At 48.4% G+C, this 22,140-nt stretch overlaps 1 protein-coding gene across 2 annotated transcripts in view; it reads right to left on the bottom strand.

The window, feature by feature from the left end:
* The window catches only part of LOC135809412 (AT-rich interactive domain-containing protein 1B-like), a 33,480-nt gene extending 12,121 nt beyond the window's left edge, over window positions 1-21,359 (bottom strand). Inside the window, exons 1-12 of one of the 2 annotated variants that reach the window (XM_065322757.1) lie at window positions 21,183-21,359; window positions 20,881-20,976; window positions 17,161-17,280; window positions 16,092-16,305; window positions 15,441-15,659; window positions 13,195-13,832; window positions 12,579-12,619; window positions 12,146-12,284; window positions 2,681-2,746; window positions 1,928-1,984; window positions 1,062-1,108; window positions 641-830 (exon numbers count right to left, since the gene is read on the bottom strand). In XM_065322757.1, coding sequence (XP_065178829.1) covers window positions 641-830; window positions 1,062-1,108; window positions 1,928-1,984; window positions 2,681-2,746; window positions 12,146-12,284; window positions 12,579-12,619; window positions 13,195-13,832; window positions 15,441-15,659; window positions 16,092-16,305; window positions 17,161-17,280; window positions 20,881-20,952 — 1,803 coding nt within the window. In that variant the 5' untranslated portion in view covers window positions 20,953-20,976; window positions 21,183-21,359. The remainder of the gene's footprint in view (window positions 1-640; window positions 831-1,061; window positions 1,109-1,927; window positions 1,985-2,680; window positions 2,747-12,145; window positions 12,285-12,578; window positions 12,620-13,194; window positions 13,833-15,440; window positions 15,660-16,091; window positions 16,306-17,160; window positions 17,281-20,880; window positions 20,977-21,182) is intronic. The other variant, XM_065322756.1, reaches the window with a different exon arrangement.
* Window positions 21,360-22,140: the final 781 nt, after the last annotated feature.

Raw genomic sequence — 22,140 nt, forward strand, 5'->3', positions numbered from 1 at the left:
GCAGCACACTACGGTGGGAAATTCAACCCCACAGCCACTGTGACCATGCACAGAACCATTGGACCCATAGACACTACAAGTACACAGTATGCTGCACAACACGCCCAGATCATAGCGACCACAATACTCATAACTAAGCTCCAACACACTAAGAGTACCCGTCTATTACAACTCAGGCTGAGACAAGGATGTTACCGGTATGTATAATTCTAGTCACAAAAGCCAACAACTCGGAAGTCACTTCAAGGACTCGGAAGACAGAACAACAAGGAAAGGGCAAGGAAGCACAGGTTGGCCTGCGTGCATGCAGAGTCCTAGTGACGTCTTAGTGACGTCAACACAAGACATGTACATGGATATCACACCATCAACCTACACAATCTATCAAGTCTCTACCAATACTAGTGTACGCCGCTCAGGAACCAACATGCAGATACCGGTAGGCCATATTTCAAGCACAGCAGTCTATACACAAGTCTACATACACACCTACCGGTTGTGTATCAATGGGCGCATACATACACACCTACCGGTTGTGTATCAATGGGCGCATACATACACACCTACCGGGGGTTGTGTATCAATGGGCGCATACATACACACCGGTTGTGTATCAATGGGCGCATACATATACACCTACCGGTTGTGTATCAATGGGCGCAGCAAGTGAAGCGTGTCCAGGTGGCGGCCGCACATGACTAAGCGCTCCCATTTGACCATGATGTACGTTGGTCAACGGCGAGTCAAGGGTGGTCAAGTTCGGAATAGGTGATGTGGAGCTCAAGGGCAGGCCCTCCATGCCAGAAACACCACCGGTTGGACTGGATGGGCTATTGTAGGATGTAACAAAGGGCACATACACACACACACACACACACACACACACACACACACACACACACACGCGCACGCACACACACACACATACACAAGGCTATACTGTACCAATGTCCAGTGCATATATACAAGTATTGAGTACACGCTAGAAGAATATTACATATCTTGAAGCATTTTACATGCGACAAGTTACCATGCAAGAGTTACACATCCGGAAAACTTACGATGCCAATGTCTGGTGTGCCGACGAAACATATTCAAGGCGGTCATCCTGCAACGCATACACACCATATGCACAAACACATTAGACTATCAGACACTGATTCGTAATATCCACAGTTCTGCAGCGGGATAAGCCTGTGTGCAAATCCTCCTAGAAACATTTGACCAAAAAAGTCTTGTGTCACTTCTCCAAGGACACGGGAGCTAATCTCTCTGTTTGTACCCTGAAATTTTGTTAGAAGGATAGTTCTTCTCCTTCAGTTATCGTCCCCAATCCGGAGATTGGAGGGGGGGGGGGGAAGCCATCCTGTAAACAATGCAAAGGTGACGTCATGGTTTCAAAGCTGCTCCCAAAGCTTGCCACAGCTCAGTTGTTGGCAACAGCAGTTGCTGTACCATCCTCGAACTCGCTCAATCAGCGGGAGAGTAAAACTAGCGAATGCAGTGCCATGAAGATCGGCCATCGGGCAAGCTGTCTGCTTCCATGGTTGGTGGATAACTGGCTAAGATCTCAAAACCTGAACTTTGCTTTGCAGATGTACATGTACACTTAGAGCACATTTCTGGAAAGGGTTGATCCGATCCAAGACATCTTCACTGAGAAGAAAAAACTGGCCACAACGATGCATCTCCCTCCCGAGACGCCAAATTAAATGAGGTCACATCGACAGTTGTTTTTGTTTGTACAGTACAGAAATGCATGTGCATAGTGGATGCCAGGCAGGCCTTTCGGAATGAATGTTTGGCTTAGAACACGGAGAAAGCGCAATGAGCATAATATGCTCACTGCATGTTCCCCGTGATATAAGCCACAAAATTATTATACAGGTCCAAGTGACGGAGAGTATAAAGTCTAGCAGACACAAACCTGAACAGAGGAGAGATTCGCAGGTGTCGAGCAAGGCTCTGTCTGGAAATTACCAAACTGTCAACACAAACACCCACACACACATACACGCACACACCCACACACACATGCACGCACGCATGCACACAGACCCACACACATCACCGCCACCACAACACCCACAAAGACAGAAACACTCAGCATCAACACATTTAACACACGCTAACACCACAAAATCAAGTTGATGGAAATAGCAACAGATCAAACTCTTGTTGCCAATGATATACTTCAAGTAATAAACGCAACACATTCCACCAAAAAGTAGAAGGGCTCGATAGCTGATATGTGTAATTGCCTAATTGGCAAACTGCGGAGACCCCATACTATTCATCAATCTTCTTTGCACAAATAGAGCACCATCGGCTTCAAAATAGACTTGCGGAACACGGTTGACAATCTGCAAAATGTGCCCGGCAAGGACCAGGGGTGTTTCCTTCAATTCCAAACTACAGTAAAACCTGTGACTAACGACCACCCCTTGGGGCCAGAGAAAGCGGTCTTTAGTTGCAGGTGGTCCTTACTTAGAGGTTTGCACCGCGCAACCATTATATGAATGTGAGACCGTCCGTGCCTGGCAAAGTGGTCTGTAGTGCCAGGCTGGTCGCTAGTCACGGTGGTCTTTAGTTACAGCTTTTACTGTAGTTGAGAGTTAAAATACTAGCACGCATTGCTATGAACATCATCTACAAGGAGGACTCAGCGCCACCAACACACCTGAATATGGCTGATGTCTTGAATGACGTGATGAAGAGTTGGCATTTCTACCGGCTGAGCAGGGATCTATCACAAGGCGTAACAAAATGGTAGTAAAGGATCGAGTCGAGCTGTGTTGCATGAAAAACTAGAAGAAAGCAACTCCCAAAGCACCAAAGCAGCTTGTGCATTTGGGGTGAGGGTGGGCTAGGCATGGAGCTGAAATGGAAAGGTTCAGCAAACAACAATAGGGAGGTGACAGCATTTGCCGAGATCATTACTACATTAGAGTTGAAACGACTATGACACAGCATGTTCACACGGAGTACAGCGTTTAAAACGAGTGGGCTGTCATGTCCTGAACATGGACCATAATGTATGTAGTGCGCATGCTCGCACAGGAGCTGGGTCTTTTTCGGGTATGGAGTTTGAGATGAACTGAAATTTGTAATGGCCTCAAGTGTGTGTGTGATCGAGCTGGATGAGTCCGAGTAGAACCCACCTGGGGTAGGACACAACAACTGGCGACGAAGATATGGCTCGGATATCATCGCTTCAGCCGTTTTCCGGCGGCGACTTTGAAGAGTTTGAGGAAAGACTTGAATTCTATTTCTTTGCCAATGATATTGGAACCGTGGCTGCTTCGGCCAATGCTGCAGACAAGTTAGCTGCCAGCAAGAAAAGGAAGGCTGTATTAGTGAGTTTGCTGTCTGCGGAAGTCTACTCGATTTTGAGGAGCCTCTGTCTGCCAGCGAAAGTAGCTGACAAGAAACTGTCGGAGATTTGCGATCTTTTGAGGAAGTATTTTCAGCCTGCAATTTCGCAAGTTTCGGCGACGTTCAATTTCCATCAGTTGAAGCAGAAGGAAAATGAGTCGACTGCGGATTTCATCATTCGTCTGAAGAGATTGGCTGTGAGGTGTGAGTTTGCTGATCCCCTCGATCGAGCGCTTCGAGACCAGTTTATTGCTGGCTTGAGCAGCTCATCCACTCGAAATTTCTTATTGACGAAAGAAGATACTTCGGCACAGTCGTTCAATGACATCGTCAAACTAGCTTTGACGCAGGAATCGGCTGCGCGCGCGGCCGTGCAGCTGACCTCTCGCTCTCAGCAGGAAGTGCACAAGGTGAATCACCGGCCAGTGGAATCGCGTTCGCAGGCGCAGTCTGGTGTTTCTCATCAATCTCGAGAGCAGAGATTGTGCTACCGCTGTGGGTCTACTCAACACTTGGCGGATAAGTGCAAACACAAGGCCACTGAGTGTCGTCACTGCCACAGGAAGGGGCACTTGGAGCGTGTTTGTCGGCAGAAATCCACGTCAGGCGCGTCGGTGCACAATGTTGTGACTGATGACGCAGGTGAGCATGAATCTGCTGATCTTGAGTGCATGCCAATGTTCCACATTTCGGATCAGGGCGAATTGAAGAGCAAATCTGTGCCCTCCTACAAATTGGAAATTGCTGTGAATGATGTTCCTGTTGTAATGGAAATCGACACGGGCAGTGGCATTTCAATCATTTCTGTCCATGATTTTGAGTCACTTGGGGTGTCTCGTACAAATTTAACCAAACCGAGTGTACGCATGACCGGTTTTTCTGGGGCAGAAATCAAATGTATTGGTGAAGGGAAGTTCAATGTCAGCATTGATGGTGTGGAGAAACCAACACTACTCCGTGTGGTGGATAATGGTGGTCCGTCATTGTTGGGCAGGGATATGTTGTCCCAATTTACTCTACCGTGGAAACAGATTGTCAATGTCAATCATGTTCAAATGGATGGTAGGAGGAGAGCTCTCATTGAGGAATTTGAGGAGCTATTCGATACGACTCAGGTTGGCAAGCTGAGGTCGGCTCAAATCACCCTGAGAGTGGATGATTCTGATCCAATTTTCCACAAGGCGCGTCCCGTACCGTTCTCTATCACGGAGAAGTACGAGGAGGCTTTGGAGATATTGGAAGCAGAGGGAGTTATTCGCAAAGTTGAGCGCTCCAAATGGGCATCGCCTACTGTGCCAGTACTGAAATCGGATGGTAGTATCCGAATTTGTGCTGATTACTCTCGCTCAATCAATGCCAAGTCTGATTTGGAGCACTACCCGCTACCTACTATTGAGGAAATGTTAGCGAAATTGTCGGGGGGAGATGAATTCACCAAATTGGATCTCTCCCAAGCCTATCACCAACTGGAGCTTGATCCAGCTTCTCGGCCGTACACGACAATCTCTACTCACAAGGGGTTGTATGAATACGTGAGATTGCCGTTTGGCATTCACTCGGCAGTGGCAATTTTCCAACGCACAATGGAATCCATATTGGCAGATCTGCCTGGGTGCATCGTCTATGTGGATGACATCCTGATTACTGGGAAGGATGAGGATGAACACCACAACAACCTGATCAGGGTACTACGTCGCCTACAGGAGGTCGGGATGAAGCTTAATCCCAGTAAGTTTCATTTCATGATGGATGAGATTTCCTACCTGGGTCACACGATTTCTAGTGCTGGTGTGGCTCCCACAGCGGATAAGATTGAGGCAATGCGGGACGCTAAGGCTCCTTCGAATGTTAACGAGCTTCAATCATTCATTGGAACGGCGAATTTCTTGCGACGGTTCATACCTCATTTCGCAACAATAATGGTACTTCTTTTCTCACTCACACGTCAGTACTGCACACATACTCACACACACACTCTCTCTCTCTCTCACATACACACACACACACTCACACACACTCATCACAGAATAACAACTGCGGGGGGACAGCCACAGCAAGGCTGGTTGCACTCTTGTGTCCAGAACACAGACAGAAAAACGTCCAGCGAAAACAACACCTCATAGAGTGACAGCATTGTGCGAGGTGAATCATACAGAAAAGCACAGCAATCGACAGAGCATCCGCACATTCCACACCTCGCACAACTTATAACCTGTATTGTAGCAGCAATATTGAGAAATCTATCAGAGAGAGAGAGTAACGCAGCGCTCTCACAATCATGATCTGTGTGTGAAAACCGTACAAAGCTCCTCATTGGGAGGGAGGGTGGGAAACCAGCTTGCAAAGCAAGAAAACAAAAGATGAGGGACTGCGGCGTACCAGTACGCCCAAAACTGTTGGACCTCGGTCCCAGACCTGTTCGTTCGAAAAGAACAACATTTCTTGTTTATTTCGTAAAACTCAGCCAACAAGAAATGAAAACTTCTTTTCTCACTCACACGTCAGTACTGCACACATACTCACACACACACTCTCTCTCTCTCTCACATACACACACACACACTCACACACACTCATCACAGAATAACAACTGCGGGGGGACAGCCACAGCAAGGACACTAAAGCATAGCAGTAGAGTCACACAGCTAGCACTTGAGACACCTGCAGCAGATTGGGCAGGGATTCCTGAATGTAAGCCTTCATAGCATCACTTCTCCATCCTCCCTGTCGCTGAATGAGCCTATCTGGTACTCCTGCTGCAGCAGCCGTGGATGCACCTCCCGATCTCAAACTGTGTAAACCATACTCATCTGGGTTTACGCCGATACGCTTCAGAGCTTCACGCACTAGCTCTCTTGCTCTGCTGTAGGATAGCGAGTGCTTGATGGCGGTCCTGCCCTTTACACGAGCTATACGCCCGAACAGCTTGACATGACCTTGGTGCCCTCCTTTTTCAATCAGATGCTCCACTAGCGATACCGGGCACAGGTCACTCTCCCACCGGCTGATGAACACCCAGCTACCTTGCCTCAGTTGGTCGTTCTTGCGAACTTGCAGGAAGACCGCCATATGTGATGACTTGATGGCTACCTCATCCACGAAGATGTTGGCCAAATCATCCCACCTCATCATACCGGCATAACCCAGTACTATGAGGGTTAGGGTCTGCAGGTCTTGCAGTGATGAGCTTGACAGTTCCCGATGGAGGCGCTCCAGAAGTGGTTTTGATAATGGCAATTTTCTATCCTTCGGTCGAGCCAGAGAGCGCTTGGCTGCCTGCATCACATTCTTCACCACTCCGTTAGAGCATGGGTCCGAGTATCCCTGGATATCATGTTTCCATGACAAGGCGCACACGGCTGAGACCAATGGGCTGACAGTTTTGGCATCTTGCATGATGTAGACCAGATATAGGGCTACGTGAAATGGGTCTGCTGGCAGATGAGGCACCTTCTGACGCTCTGCCCATTTGCTCCATCTACAGAAAGCAGAGTCGTACTTCTTCACAGTTCTTGGTGCCCGACTCATATTCATAATGGATGGCAGACATTGTTCCAGCGCCTTCATGTCCTCTGAGAGGTTGTCCTTGGCTGGTTCTGAACAGAGAATAGAATGGTTTCTGTCAATGCTTCCTAGCTGGCTATGTCAGAGCAGTCGACTCGTCAGCTTCCTTCTTCCCCCAGGGGGATGTCGTCGCTATACCTGGCGATCTTCCACCACTCCTGCCATTCACTCGCACCCACAGCTTTCCACTGCCAGGCAGTTGCTTACGTGCTCAGAGCACAATCACCTCCCCACAGTGGGGACATCCTGCAGCAGGACCTCGCAGACACTGCATGCACGCATTCTCGCTCATCACCACATGCTCCACAAACAGACATCTTTCCGTCAGAGAAAAACTCCAGCGGCCGGCGAATTTCAGCATCCCTCTTCTAACAAACACAGTTTGTCACTGTACAAATGCGTAGTGCATACACGTCACAAGGACTCACACTGCCCCCAAAGAAATTGTATGGACAAGTACCCTCCAGGAAGGTATCATGAGACTTTGGCAGGCTGATTGCCTCCTTAACGAAATCTGCCCACTTTGGGCCGCAACGCAACTTTGGCCACCATGGCGCCGATTGCCATTCTGGAACAACCAAAGTACCGTGGCATTTTGACACGATCAACATATCTACCACACGCCCTATCAAGTACATTGGTGGTACCAGCCAAACTCTTTCTCCGCTCCAATTCACAGTGAATGCATCAATACCCGAGCACCCCGGGTTCCACCACCTTGAGCAGAATCTACTCATTTGCTTTGTTCTGCTGCTTGCAAAGCAATCAATGCTGTGAGGGCCCCACATCGAATCAAGCCAATCGAACAATTTGGGATTTAACTGCCAGTCATCCGTATCAGACAGCTTTGAAAGGTAATCGGCCAGCTCATTTTCTTCGCGAGGCACCCATTCTGCCAGCAACTGAATACCATGCACGGCGCACAGCTTGTGAATCTCCAGTGCTTCGCTCTGCAAATGAGATTTTGAACTGCCTACTTGTATTATGTGCACGGCTGCCTGGTTATCGCTTCTGTGAATGCAAACGCCACCTTCAATCTCTTTCGACAGCGAACTCAGAACCAACAAAATAGCTCGCAGCTCACGCCATGTGGAGCTGGCACCAGCCTGCACAATTTCTTTGGTCCATTCCCCTTTAGCTAATTCAGTTCCTTTTGATGTAACTGAGAAACCTCCCCAGCCAGAGTCGCTCGCGTCGGACCACGAGAGCACTGTCACCCTGGGGTCTTTTTTCCAAAAAGGTTGACCGTGGCATTGACTAAACGAGCCAGACCAAAACTCCAGATCTTGAAGCGCCATTTGAGACCAGCTGAGTTTTGCATGCCACGACTCACGGTTCATAATCAGTGCATAAAATGACCTCGTCCTCAACCTGCACACGGGGCCCAATGCCAGCGACATAGATAGCAAATACCCCGTAAGCCTGGCCAATTGTCTGGCAGTTGGATATTCGACCTGTGACAGCTTTTCTACAAACGTCTTCAGCTTTTCCACCCGTCCCTTAGTGACCCGTATGATCCCTTCCCTCATGTCGACTTCCATGCCAAGCATTTCTACCGTCTGTGAGGGCTCCCAGTGGCACTTATTTTCGTTTGGAACAAATCCGGCCTGAACTAGATCTGATTTCAATCTTTTCGCTACTGCCTGTGCACCCTCAACTGTAGAGTGCCCACCCGACCCGTCATCCATGTAAAGCTGGCATCTGATGCCGTCCCTCCGCCAGTGTCTTAGTAAGACACGGGTTACCTTCGTGAAAATGTATGGGGCAGTGGATAAACCGAAGGGGAGAACACGGAAAACGAACCACCTGCGATCACCCCCCTTCCCCACCCAGGAGAAACCTAAGTACTTCCAATACGCCTTCGCAATTTCAATATGATGGTACCCACTCTTCAAATCGAACGTAACCAAATAATCTCCCTGAGAGTACACATTTGCCACGACCTTCATGTCCTCGAGCTTGAACTTAAAGTTTTGCAAATGCTTGTTTACATACCTCAAGTCCACAATGAGTCGTAGCTTCTTGCCGTTGTTCACAACGCCTAACGGACTGGTGACTACAACATCCTCCCTTTTTACTTCTTGAATGCAACCCTGGTTCAGCAGACTTTCCACCGAGTCACAAACAAACTCGGCATTCTCGCATGCACTGCGGTGGTTTGCAAATTCTCTTGCACGCGGGACCTCTATGAAGGGCAGTGCGTATCCATGCAGTACTATGGTTTGAATAAACCTAGATGCCCCCATCATGCGCCAAAATTGCATACATTTAGCTAGGCTACCTACTTGAACATCTTGAACACCAACTTCACGCACATCCCACCCACCATCAGCCTCCATCAAATAAGAATCAACATCTCTTTCTTCATCGGAATGAATTGGTGCAACAACAGCAGGCTTATTTTCTAGCAGCGGGGGCAGAGATGGTCTGGGTGCAGAATCTGACGAAGTGGTCAGCGCTGCCGCAGCGGTGGCACACAGGCCTGGGGGGTCTGGGGGGAACTGCTGGGGCAGGGGTTGCTGTGACGCCCGGCGTGAAGGGGATTGGGGAATTGCCCCAGCTCCTGGACGAGGTGGCTGGGGCACTGCCACGAAAGGGCTGCCTAACGTTAACAGTGGGGGCTCTTTGCTTCGTGCTTTGAATCGCAGCGATTAGCTTTTTTGACTTTTCGGAGGACGACAGGATGTCGACCAGCTCACCCCCCTCTTGAAACCTGCTGGCCGCCTCGTGGCCATGCACATCCGCCACCACCAACCATTCTTGTCTAGCAGACAGCAACGACTCACCTCTTCTGAGCCTCTTAGAGAGACTTCGGCCACCCTTCAGCTTCCGCAGGTCCCGCCTGGTCTTCTTGAGTTGGCGTTGCAGCTGCTCATTCAGGCCGTGCTGCACTTCATAAGACCTTGTCTTCCACTTTCGCGCTGACATCGAGGTGGAGGATCTTCGCGACTTCTTCGATTTTTTGAATTTTTTGGTTTTTCTTTTCCGGCGGGAGTCATCCGACGAGTCAGACGAATCTGATGACGAGGACGATGAAGAAGATGATGACGAAGAAGATGAAGACGACGACGACACAGAAACATTACGGCGTTTACGCTTGGACGAGGACGACTCATTTCCCCGTTCCAGCTGTCCCTCGAGGAGCCTGATTCTCAGGGCGCTCTCTTCCTTTTCCGCCTCAAACTTCTCCCTCATTGCATTGAGCTCCACGGTCAGCTGCGCTGCCGAGGGGGCCTTGGATTTTTTCCTTGGAGGTACCAGCTGCGCTGCCGAGGGGGCCTTGGATTTCCTTGGAGGCATAACGGAAAGGCAGGTAGATCTACGACTGACGAAATCAAGGGAGTCCAGAAAAAGGCAACCAGCTTGCAAAGCAAGAAAACAAAAGATGAGGGACTGCGGCGTACCAGTACGCCCAAAACTGTTGGACCTCGGTCCCAGACCTGTTCGTTCGAAAAGAACAACATTTCTTGTTTATTTCGTAAAACTCAGCCAACAAGAAATGAAAACCTCTGTACAATCTGGTGAAGAAATCTGCTGAATGGCAATGGGACCCCGGAATTTCAGTGCGGCCAAGCTGTCCTGGCTTTGAATTTCGGCAAAGGAGGAGATAAGTGGGCCCCAGCCGTGGTCACGGCTGTTCTCAGTCCGATGACGTATCAGATACAAGTCGGTGATGCAATGTGGAAACGCCATCGCAACCAGCTGCGTCCTCGGCAAATCCCTCAGTTCGATGCAGGGGTGTTTGAGCAGAGTGGAGCAAGTTTAACCCTTTGAGAGCCGATTGAAAATTTCAAAATTCTGCATATTTTCATGTTCTTTGGGACGTAACTTCAGTTCTACTCACTCAAACTTCACAATCTTGGGCTTCCTGGAAAGGTCTCCGCGAGAGGAAGAGACTGAGGTCACGCATGATGACCAGGACGCCATATCTCCAGCGCCAGAGAGCAGCGACCTAGCGAAAACTGCTTGAAATGCGTGCACTTTCGTCCTGCTCCAGCATTTTCATTTTTCTTGATCGCAGAGTTTCGATTTTTTCGCTGTGTACCCTTGGAAATACTACCAGTGAAACCCACGCAAATTTGAGTAACTCAGCGCGAGGAAAAGTCTCAAAATTCTCAACTTTCGAGTTGCACTCCCACGCTTTTCAAGTGCCGCGATCGCGGCTGAACTTACGAGCGATTTATCTCAAGAACCGTTGATCGCAGCGCGTCGCGGATGGGTTCTACGGCACGCTGAGAGTTTTCTCTTCAAGGTAGATATTTGGATCGTTGAATTTGAGCTAGTTTTGACCGAGTTACGGCCAGTTGAAGTCTCACAGTCGAGTGTGTAGAATTCTACACATTCAAGTATGGGTCGGCTCTCAAAGGGTTAACAGCCCAGGCACAGCCGTCACTCAGCAACAACGACGCCAGTGTCACGGCAGCGGAGCTAGGCGCGCCGGTCTCAGCAATAACCGGTACTAGTGAGTCTGCGTCGGTTAGCACTTCACGTGCCAGCTACAGCAAGACGTCGTCACCGCAAGCTGAACGACGGTCAACCCGCGCTACTGTTCGACCAGTTCGTTTCAAGGATTGACGTTCAGAACACACAGTTCATATAGACCTATTCTAGTCTGTGGAGTTTTAATGATATATTTTGGACTCTGCTGGATATTGTATATAATTATATATTTATGGTGTAAATATGGTGTATAGTGTATCATGAAATATTATGTCTCGGCAGTTTTGAGTTTTGAGATTGCATGTTGATATGTTTACTATTGCATAGTTCTAGATGCTTCGCCTCAACTAGTGAGGGGGAGATTGTCATGTCCTGAACATGGACCATAATGTATGTAGTGCGCATGCTCGCACAGGAGCTGGGTCTTTTTCGGGTATGGAGTTTGAGATGAACTGAAATTTGTAATGGCCTCGAGTGTGTGTGTGATCGAGCTGGATGAGTCCGAGTAGAACCCACCTGGGGTAGGACACAACAGGGCTATCCAGGTAATCGAAAACCTCCCTGATCAAAAATAAATGGCTAGACCACTGGATGGTCTACTCAGTCACCTCGCATGTGGCATTCCCTAGACTAGATGGAGAAAAAGAACAACCTTGCGGATGTGCACTCACAGTACACGTAGGCTCGCATCTACTTCCATGCACATGTACCATGACGTGCACAGTGACATCAGCATCAAGCAAAAAAAACAACGTGACACACGTACCTCTGGTCGCTTGACGAACATGGACGTTAGAACAGCTTCGGGCATGCCTGCGGGAAACGTCATGTGGTAGGACTCCAGGCTAGTGCTGGGCAACTCAACAACGAGCCCAGTCGGAACAATGTCATCCGCAGCAGCCAGCCTGAACAAAAATAGCAGCCACACAACAACATGTGAAGCCATTGACACTGATTCAAAAATGAATGAAGAATCACGCCTGGAACACAATTTGCAACTCAGCACAGGCAGTATTCCAACAGCTAGAACTAGAAATGAGAGGTGCACTTCGAGCTCGTCACAAAGTGGACTACATTGTATTGGCACGCGATGTGCTCACGCTCATGTTGTCAACACATACCCCAGAGTGGTACATCTCACCACAAGACAGAGGAATTCACGGGGAATACGACATGAACAGCATCCAGCAGTCACTTACTGTTCACTGGACTCAACAGTAGTCATGCCGAGCATCGCATCCTTGCAGGAAGAAACAGCAGGTCAGCATCCACAGAAAGAACACAACGAATTATTCCCCCAAGCTATTCAGAAGACGTTGCACAGGGGCGTTTGGCATAGCCAAGGTTCACAGCATAATACAATTTGAGCCATGGAAGCCGTGATCCATTCAAACTCGTAAAAATAAATAAATATAAAGCAAAAAAGGTTGATACAGTCAAGCCTAGACAGGTGGTTTTCTATGCAGGTCAACATGTATGTTGAAGCGTGGATTAGTGACAGAGATGAACGGTATCTACAGGCAGGTGGTGTCCTATTGCAGTGGTCACTACATACAGGTTCCACTGTACAGGTATATGATGTCCTTAGCCCACAATCAACACATGCTACCTATGGCAAACAAAGGCCTGCAGACATATTGCCGACAAGTACAGTACTGTACTACTTAACCCTTCAAAACACCTAGTCCGGTTAATTTAAAAAAAAAATCCGACGGGTTCGCGTGCCGGGCAGGTCAAGAACAAGGAGTCGTACAACTCCCTGGTCCGGTTACCATTCCTTTAAAGACGGGAAACCAGTTAGCACAGTACACTTACCTGCACATGATCAGCATCAACATTGCCATCAGCCGGCACGGCAACAGCAGTAGCAGTAGCAGTAGGGGTGGCAGCACTAACATCACCAGTGGTCCATTCACTGGCGTGCCCATCAACGTTGTCTCTCCAGCTTTCGATCTGCAGCTGGTGAGAGGAGTCATCGGCAGACTGCCAAGTGCTGGGCTTTGCGGACACATCGGCGTCGGACACCAACGCTACAGGCTCACTGTCAGTTGGCCAGCCATCTGACTCTTCCTTCGACTCTGGCTGAGTGCTAGGCCAAGTGGCAGGTGTTTGCTTAACAGGCGAGGCACTGATGTCATCTCCCCACTGCGCGGTGCTGGTCTTAGCGCCAGTGCTCATGCCCCAGCCTTCATTGGCCGACGGCGACACTGTTGCATCAGCCCAATTGCCCACGACCGGCGGCGGGTCGGCGGTGCGGTTGAACCTTGGCGTGGCATTCACGTCCGTGCTCCAGCGGTCAGACTGATCGTCGTCCAGGCCCTTCGGCACTGCTTCCGGCGCAGACTTGTTCATAGTGGCGCCCCAGCTCGGGGCAGATCCACCTGCACCCCACACTCCAGACGCTGCGATCGGCTTGTCGACCTCGCTGTTACCCGCTGCAGGCCAGCCAGAATCTAACAGAAGCAGAATAAGTCCTAGGATTAGCTCTTGCCTTCCAATGGGAATCCATGCTACTGAAAACGGCCCACAATCGCATCTACGGTCTAGTTGAAAGCACAGTGTACAGTTTCAGGATAATAGTATTGTAGTGTTATCTTGTATGTGTGTGTGTACCCATTGTGCATGCTTGTTTCTCTTATTTGTACCTTCTCTTTATAGATCTAGACTATCCATTACAGTATCCCTTTCATGATTCATCCCATATCTAGATGTCTCATGCACCGTAGTGTACCCTCAAGTACTCTACTAGATCCCAAAATGGAGTACCCGCGACTGTCTTGCTGTATTATGTTTCTTTCACGACTATTTGTGTTCTTGCACTGATAATGAAAAGGGTTCTTTGCCTCACAACGAGACCGTGTTAAAGGGGAAGTTAAGGCAAAAATTAAAATTTCACCAGTTGTAGTCTTCGGGGTGCTGAGTCGAATGGTCTTGGTCCGAGAAAGCTGAGACGCTCCCTTCCTACTTGAATCCCAATCGAACTCGCGCACTTCCACCGAAACTGGGTGACTGCGCCCTACGAGATGGGGATTTGTATGCAAAATGTCACTAAAAGCGCCATTTCGTTCTTATAAAAGCACGGATGACCGCGATTGGCCCATATGTTGTAGTCTTTTGGACGCTGAGTCGACTGGGTTTGGTCCGAAAAGGCTGCGATGCAGCGTTCCTTCTATATTCCCAATCGAACATGGTTGAACAAGCGGTGACGTGCTCCTGCGTACACCAGTCACCTGGTCACCGTGCCTGCAGGGTACAACTTACAGCCTGTTTTGACCTTTTTTGGGTGCAGTCCTGTCACTCGAGTTGAACCTTGGTGTGAAAGTTGTCGCCTGCTGGCGTGGTGACCAGGTGATTTTGGCACCCAGGAGCACGTGACCGCTTCTTCAACCATGTTCGATTGGGAATAAAGGAGGAACGCTGCATCGCAGCCTTTTCGGACCAAAACCAGTCGACTCAGCGTCCAAAAGACTACAACATATGGGCCAATCGCGGTCATCCGTGCTTTTATAAGAACGAAATGGCGCTTTTAGTGACATTTTGCATACAAATCCCCATCTCGTAGGGCGCAGTCACCCAGTTTCGGTGGAAGTGCGCGAGTTCGATTGGGATTCAAGTAGGAAGGGAGCGTCTCAGCTTTCTCGGACCAAGACCATTCGATTCAGCACCCCGAAGACTACAACTGGTGAAATTTTAATTTTTGCCTTAACTTCCCCTTTAAGTATCACGAAAAAAAGATCAAAATGGCACATTAAAACCAACGGCCAACTGTAACACTAACAGGTTCTTCACAGAAGAGTGAAGACGTACAGCAAAAAAAGCAGGCGGTTCATGTCTCACTTCTTGCTAAGCCATACTGATATTGCAGTTGGTGTACAGTGGGGAAAGTGAAATCCAATCGGCGGTTTCAAGTACATGAGAACATACAGAGCAATCAAGCCTATAATCTCGCTGAACCGCAAGAATAAAGAGTCGGATTTCACTTGCTAACACTGAACATCTGAGCTTTAGTCTATTGTAACAGTGTGTGATATTCAATTATTCAATACACGACTGAAACGCACCATCATTCTTGACATCAAATCCTTCTTCAGCAATTGGGGCACGTCTCCCTCGGTTCGCTGGAGTCTGCTGTTGTCTGCCACCACGACCTCCGGCACCACCGCCACGACCATTGCTACGATTCCAACGTCCACCTCCACGTGGATTCGTGTGATCGTCACGTGGTCCGAAGCCGTGAGCCGGTGCACCGAAGCCAGATGAATCAGAAGCTCTGCCACGCCCTACACGACAGATGTGTGCATGTATGCAAGGGTGTGTATGTGTGTGTGAGAGAGAGAGAGAGAGAGAGAGAGAGGGGGGGGGGGGGGAGACACAGACACACACAGACAGAAAAATCAAAGACAAACGCATGAGAACTATAACCAGAAACAAATACTGGAGACAGTGGATATACACATGTGTGTGTGTGTGTAGCCGATCCACAGATAACTATATCCCTGGGCTGTTTACAGCACAGCACAAATCAAATCAATAAAATCACAGATGCACAACAGTAGCTTCAATTGATTCTTCACACGGCACAAGACAAAATGAGACGACACAGTGCCTTTATCTAACTCGACCCTCGCAAACTGTCCACCCGTGTGACCTTGTAGCAGGAATCAGGTGAAGCTCATGCACAAGTCCAGATGAAGTAACTACCCAAAGCTTACCAGCACGACCACGAGATGAACTATTACTATCTGTGGAGAATGCTGGTGCAGAGGCTGTTGTAGATGCGCCAAACGATGATGCCGGGGTGGCTGCCGATGTCTTTTTGTTACGACTGGTAACATTGGTCCACTCGTTGTCATCGCTGCCGCCCTCGAGCAACGAATGGATAGCAACCCCCTCGTCATAGCCGCAGTCATGAAGAGCAGCCGCAACCTGAAACATGCCACAAAGGTACAAAGGACAAAATTGATTAGAATCCTACACGTATGTGGTAACCTGTTAAACGTTTGCTTCTGGTCCATGATCACCTGCATCTTACTGTACCAGCTTATTATTAGAGTGTACGGGCAAAACGGAAACCGGGTGCATGCTTCCAGTCAATGACGGCACAGGTGTGCCAAGTAGGGGTGCCAAGGTTATGCGGTGTGTGCCACATACATCAGTGGGACAACTTTGTCAGGAACAGGCAAGGACACTAAATTGCTACTGTGCACGCAAAATACTAGGACACAGAGAGCTTGAAAAAAAACAAGTCCTGGCACAGGAGGGACCAGTGCTTTTGTCTTGCAAGACATAGCACACGCTGACAAACCACACCACCAAGTTGTGTGCTTGTCCTGACTACTTTCCGTACAAGGAACATCATCACACGAGTGGGATAGAGCATCCATCTCTCTCTCTCTCTTCCCCTGCGAGTCTTTGCTTTCAGTGGCATCAACTTGTCAATGGCTGTGTGCGTCAGTAGGCATTGTGCAGCTACACTTAGCGGTATTTCAAAATTCTTTGAAACTTACGGACGGCTCCTAAGCCCCCTGAGCATGCCATTCATACACTACAGTGCTGCACAATGAAATCCGATTGCGTGCATCAAGTACGCGGCGGGCGATGCGCAGCCCTAGACCTGCGCGATCGGATTTCATTGGACAGCACTGCACATAATAAAATAAAATATTATAGGTGGAGGGTAAAGTAAAGCACTGCACATGTACTAAAATTGCTTTTGTCTTGATCGTGAATCTCATGCCAACAGCAAATCGAACAATTTCATTCAGTGCGTCGACGGCCTACCTTGTCCTCGGACGCACTCGTCACTTCCATGACATTGCGTACCATGCCTGCAAGGCGGTCAGGGTCGACTTTGGGACCGTCCATCATCTCCGCCATTCGCAGCTGCTCCGTACTGGCCGCCTGACCATGGAAGCAAGACAGCAAACATGCACAGAACGATGACATCGTCATTCTCGTCGTACAAGTAGAAACTTCATCAGACGTTTAGAAATCCACATACAGTAAAACCTGTGACTAACAACCAGCCTGCTACTACAGACCACCGTGACTAACGACCAGCCTGCTACTACAGACCACCGTGACTAACGACCAGCCTGCTACTACAGACCACCGTGACTAACGACCAGCCTGCTACTACAGACCACTTCGGTAGGCGAGGACGGTCTCACATTATGGTTGTGCAGTCCAAACCTCTAACTAAAGACCACCTGCCACTATTGACAGCTTCCTCTGGCCCCAAGGGCCGGTCGTTAGTCACAGGTCTTACTGTACATGTTTTGTTTTTTGCAAGACAAAAATCATTTTAAATGGTCCACCAAGACAAGGGCTGCAGGCTCTGGAGCATAGCACTGACCTTGGTATTCAAAAAGGACAGTTACACATACGACAGCCACACTACATTTCTCCAGCCCGGAAAATACTTGTATCCGCTCACAGACCATATCCACGGCAAAAGCAGCTGCTTCTGACCCTGAATGTGGCCCAAAACTAATGCAGTACCCCAAGCCATTGACACTGCTGTAGATGTGCCCGCACCTCCACTTTGATGGGGAAAGGCCATAGATATGGCATATGGTGTCACTATTTCCACAAAAGTGACAACAACAAAAAAAATCACGGTTCGCGTGAGACTCGGCCAAAGGCCCAGTTTTCCGCATCAACAGGAACGCCACCACCCTCTTGGATCAAGGCGCAGATGCAGCTCCTAAGCGGTGGGAGGTGAGTAGATCAGACCCACCACAAAGTGGTCAAAGTGACAAAAGAGTTGTAATATTTCCACTGAAACTCGCCCAAAGGGTGCCCGGGAGACCGACGTGCCCGTAACTTCGGTATCTGGATAACCGAGGTATGCGTGTACGGGTGAAATCCTGATAATTTGAATATGGCTTAATTAGAAGTTTCCTCCGGGACCGATTTCTGTCAGTACGATTTCCACATAACAATTTCTGATACCGTAAAGTCGCGGATAAAAGCCGGGCTTATAAGCACATAAGCCGCTTTCTGCATCAGGCTTCAATGCAAACCAGGCTTGTATGCAAACCATGCTTATATGCACCACTGATATTTTTGCCAGGCTTGTATGCACATCGGCCGATCCAGGCTTGCATAGAACTAAGAAGCCAGGCTTCTACGCGCGACACGCGTAGATCTACCACTGACTACCGGTATGGCGGCAGTTTTACTATGCACTGTACATAGCGCATGCACTCTTGACCTACCCGATCCGCGCCTGCATAGAAGCCAGGCTTCTACGCGCGACAGGCTTATATGCATTTGACCCGTTTGATTTTCAGGCTTCTATCCGCGATGTGCTTGTATGCAAACCCGGCTTTTATCCGCGACTTTACGGTAATTAGAACCTCGAACTGGGTATGTCCGGTTAATTAGAAGTCCCACGGAATCCGCTTACGTAGAAAATGTGTGGGATTCGTGCTGATAATTCGAAGTTAGCAAACCATAATTAGAAATGGACCGATTGCCATTTGTACAGATCCACGAAATCCCGTAGAATCCCGTAGACCCGGTAGGGTGTTGAATGTGCAGGACCCAATTGTGTTTTCTGCTATTTCCACTAAGAAATGGGGCCTGAAGGCATTTCATACGAAAACTTTTTCTGACAAAGATCTAACTAGTCAATAGTTCTAACCAAAGTGAAGAAGCTGGAAAAGCCATTGCTGGTCATTGAATAATGACGCTAAAAAGGTCAAATGCGCATGCATAGCACACAATGAGCACCCTACCGGGTCTACGGGATTCTACGGGATTTCATGGATCTGTACAAATGGCAATCGGTCCATTCACTTTATTTTCTGCAAATCAGTTTGGTTTGCATGCGCAGTCAGTTCGGTGTCCACTAAATATGTGTCTAAGGTGCGTAGTGCACTAGTGCTATTCTGCGTGTCAATGCGAGCATTTTGACATACTGTACATAATGTGTTGTGGGTACATGTTTGGATAATTAGAATGTCCGAATAATTAGAAGTTTTTCCCCGGCATTTTGGTGTTCGAATTATCAGGATTCCAAATGTAGTAGTATTCGTCTTTAATAGTCTATACTTTACACGTACAGTACTGTCAGGCTGTGTTTACATCAGAGTTTTCAACCCGGATTGAAAGTCTGTATGATGGAAAAAAATAGAAGCCATCATGGTTGTTTAAGTTAACTAATGTTACTTTACATAAAGACAGGTGACCCGGGTTAATTACTGATATGCCGCCAAAAATCCACTTCTAGTGCCCAGTATACCGTAAAATTCCGTTCTAGTAAGCCCTGGGCGTATACTTTGCAGAGCAACAAAAACCGGGCGTATTTATTTATTTATTCAACATCTTATGGCTTCCGATGGCAGCCAAAACGGGAAGATGTGGATGGTAAAAGGAGAAGATTATATACATGAAAAGGAAACAGCCGAAAAGCTATATTGATTAGTATATTTGGGCATGGGCGTTATTTCGGACGCATTCTACAGAAGATCAATCGATCAGCAACCCACTAGTTTCAGTGAACCACCATTCACACTGAGCGCGGTACATCAAACCCCAGCTGGAAATTTGGTCGTAACCAAGAATGTAGCGATGAATTACAGATTTGATAGGTAAACCACTTGTCCACTTTAATTAACGCCCTGGGCTTATTTCGGGCATGGGCGCTAAAACGGACTTGAAGTGTACACCGCCTAAAACTGGGCTTATTATCGGACATGGGCGTTATTTAGGGCGGGCTTGTTTACGAAATTTTACGGTATATGGTCACGTGAATACTTTCGCGCGAAATTTGCCTGTGCAGTGTTGTTCAAATCTGGCACCAGGTACACACACAGAAGTACGGTAGAATGATTTCTCGATTTCAACCCTCCCCCCCAGGGGTGGGTTGAAATCAACCCGGGCCAAGCCCAATACGTCGTGTATCAAAATGCGCCAGTCAATCTGTATTCATGGCGTGCTGAAACTTGACCCGGGTTGAAATGATTCATGTAAACAGTCTCAAGTGCCGAAGGACTGGGGGTCAGTCTCGTAGCCTAGGCTGTTCGTAAAAAAATTATGTAAGCTGTCTTTGCGCAGTAGAGTCACTGCTGTGCTTGGTGAAATTCTAGCCTGTTCGTTCTTCAGCACCGGACAGTACTGTACACTAAAGAAGTCTGCACAGAACTTTCTTTGCTCATTTTAAAAATTAGGTTTAATTAATAGTTTCATGAGAGGGTCAAACAGCCCCCCCCCCCCCCCCCCCTACCACCATCCAGATTGTTTGAAAATATTTGATTCTGTATCTAACTCATATTGATGATCAACTAAGTGGCACAAACAGTGGGATGGCATGCCGGTGGGGGGTGTCATGCCAGTGGGGTGACCGTGGGGCTACCAGAATTGGGGAATGGCCTTTCAAATGCCTTTTTTCCTGGTGTGGAGAGCCCGGGTACACAGAGCTGTACTCAACAGCTGATATAACATAACTGAGATGTGTACTCTACACTACTGACAACAACAACCGACGTGTAGCACCTTTAGCTTGGTGTTGGAGCGAGACGAGGCTGAGCCAGATTGATCCTGCTTTTTTACATCATTGCGCGCCATTGGTCGCTGGACTGGCAGGATACGCTAGGAGCCAACAACGTCGAGAAAATACGACAAAAACAGAAATGAGAGCAACAGAAACACTTCTTGGATCGATATCACTGGCTACCGATGGCAGGAGCACCGCCATAGGTGCTGCTTGCACGAAAGGATCCAGAGCAGCTAGCACCAAAAAATTCATATCAATGACCTTGAAGATTCAGGACTTTACATTGCCAAAGTCAACGTACCAGCAGCAGCACAGAGCTCCACTGGACCAAACAGGCAAAAGCTTCTTCGAGATTAAAAGTGATGTGTTAGGAAAATAGGTCCAATGAATACTGTTACAGCTGATAAAAGATGATGTCTGAGAGAGGGAGAAGATAATCAGTATCACCAGCGATCAATTTCGTTTTATTTTTTGCTGCCGCTGTAGCTTGTTCTTCACATGTGCATCATACTTCCTGTTACAGCATACCCAGGCTAGGCCCAGACCAACCAGACTACAGTACATACCACGCCAGAGCAACCAACCTGTGACTGTGTAGACTGCGGTGGCTGTGAACATGGTGAAGCCAGAGCTACAACACTCAACAGTCAACAGACATTGTGAGACAACACTCACAACAGTCAGTGCAAGCGCACAAGATAGTTAGTCATGCATGTACTGATGTCGTGATGAGGAAAGCTTTCACACACACTGTTTTTTTGCGCTGGGGCACGCGACACTGACGCTACTCATAGTATCGTCAAGGTAACAGTCCACATGGCGCGAAAATCCAAAGACAAGGATGTGGAAATGGCGCACTTGGACCATGGCTTTCCTGTAGCCTTAGCGCGCGCCTTTCCTGTAGGCGCTAGGCGCGGGTACCGGGCACGCGGAGCGGGGAGGTCCGGACGCTGATGACGTCCGCGGATCCGGCGCGCGGCGGTCCATCATCAGGTCAGGTCACTCGATCGTATGCGTACGACTCTGATAGTGATACATGTATAGCCTACACTACTCACTACAAAAAAGTGATCCTGTAGTCTAGATATAGACAGTGTATAGCGTGCAGTGTAGAAAAAAAAAGAAAAAAAAAAAGTGTAGAGCCATGCCCATGCCGGCCATGGAGCTAGCTAGCTACCATGGCTACGGGGCTACGTAGATCTACGTGTACGCGTGTGTGAGTGAGTGAACGCAGCGTTAACGCGTTACAACGAAGCGTG

This window comes from Sycon ciliatum, chromosome 2, assembly GCF_964019385.1.
Source record: "Sycon ciliatum chromosome 2, ocSycCili1.1, whole genome shotgun sequence".
NCBI lineage: Eukaryota > Metazoa > Porifera > Calcarea > Leucosolenida > Sycettidae > Sycon > Sycon ciliatum.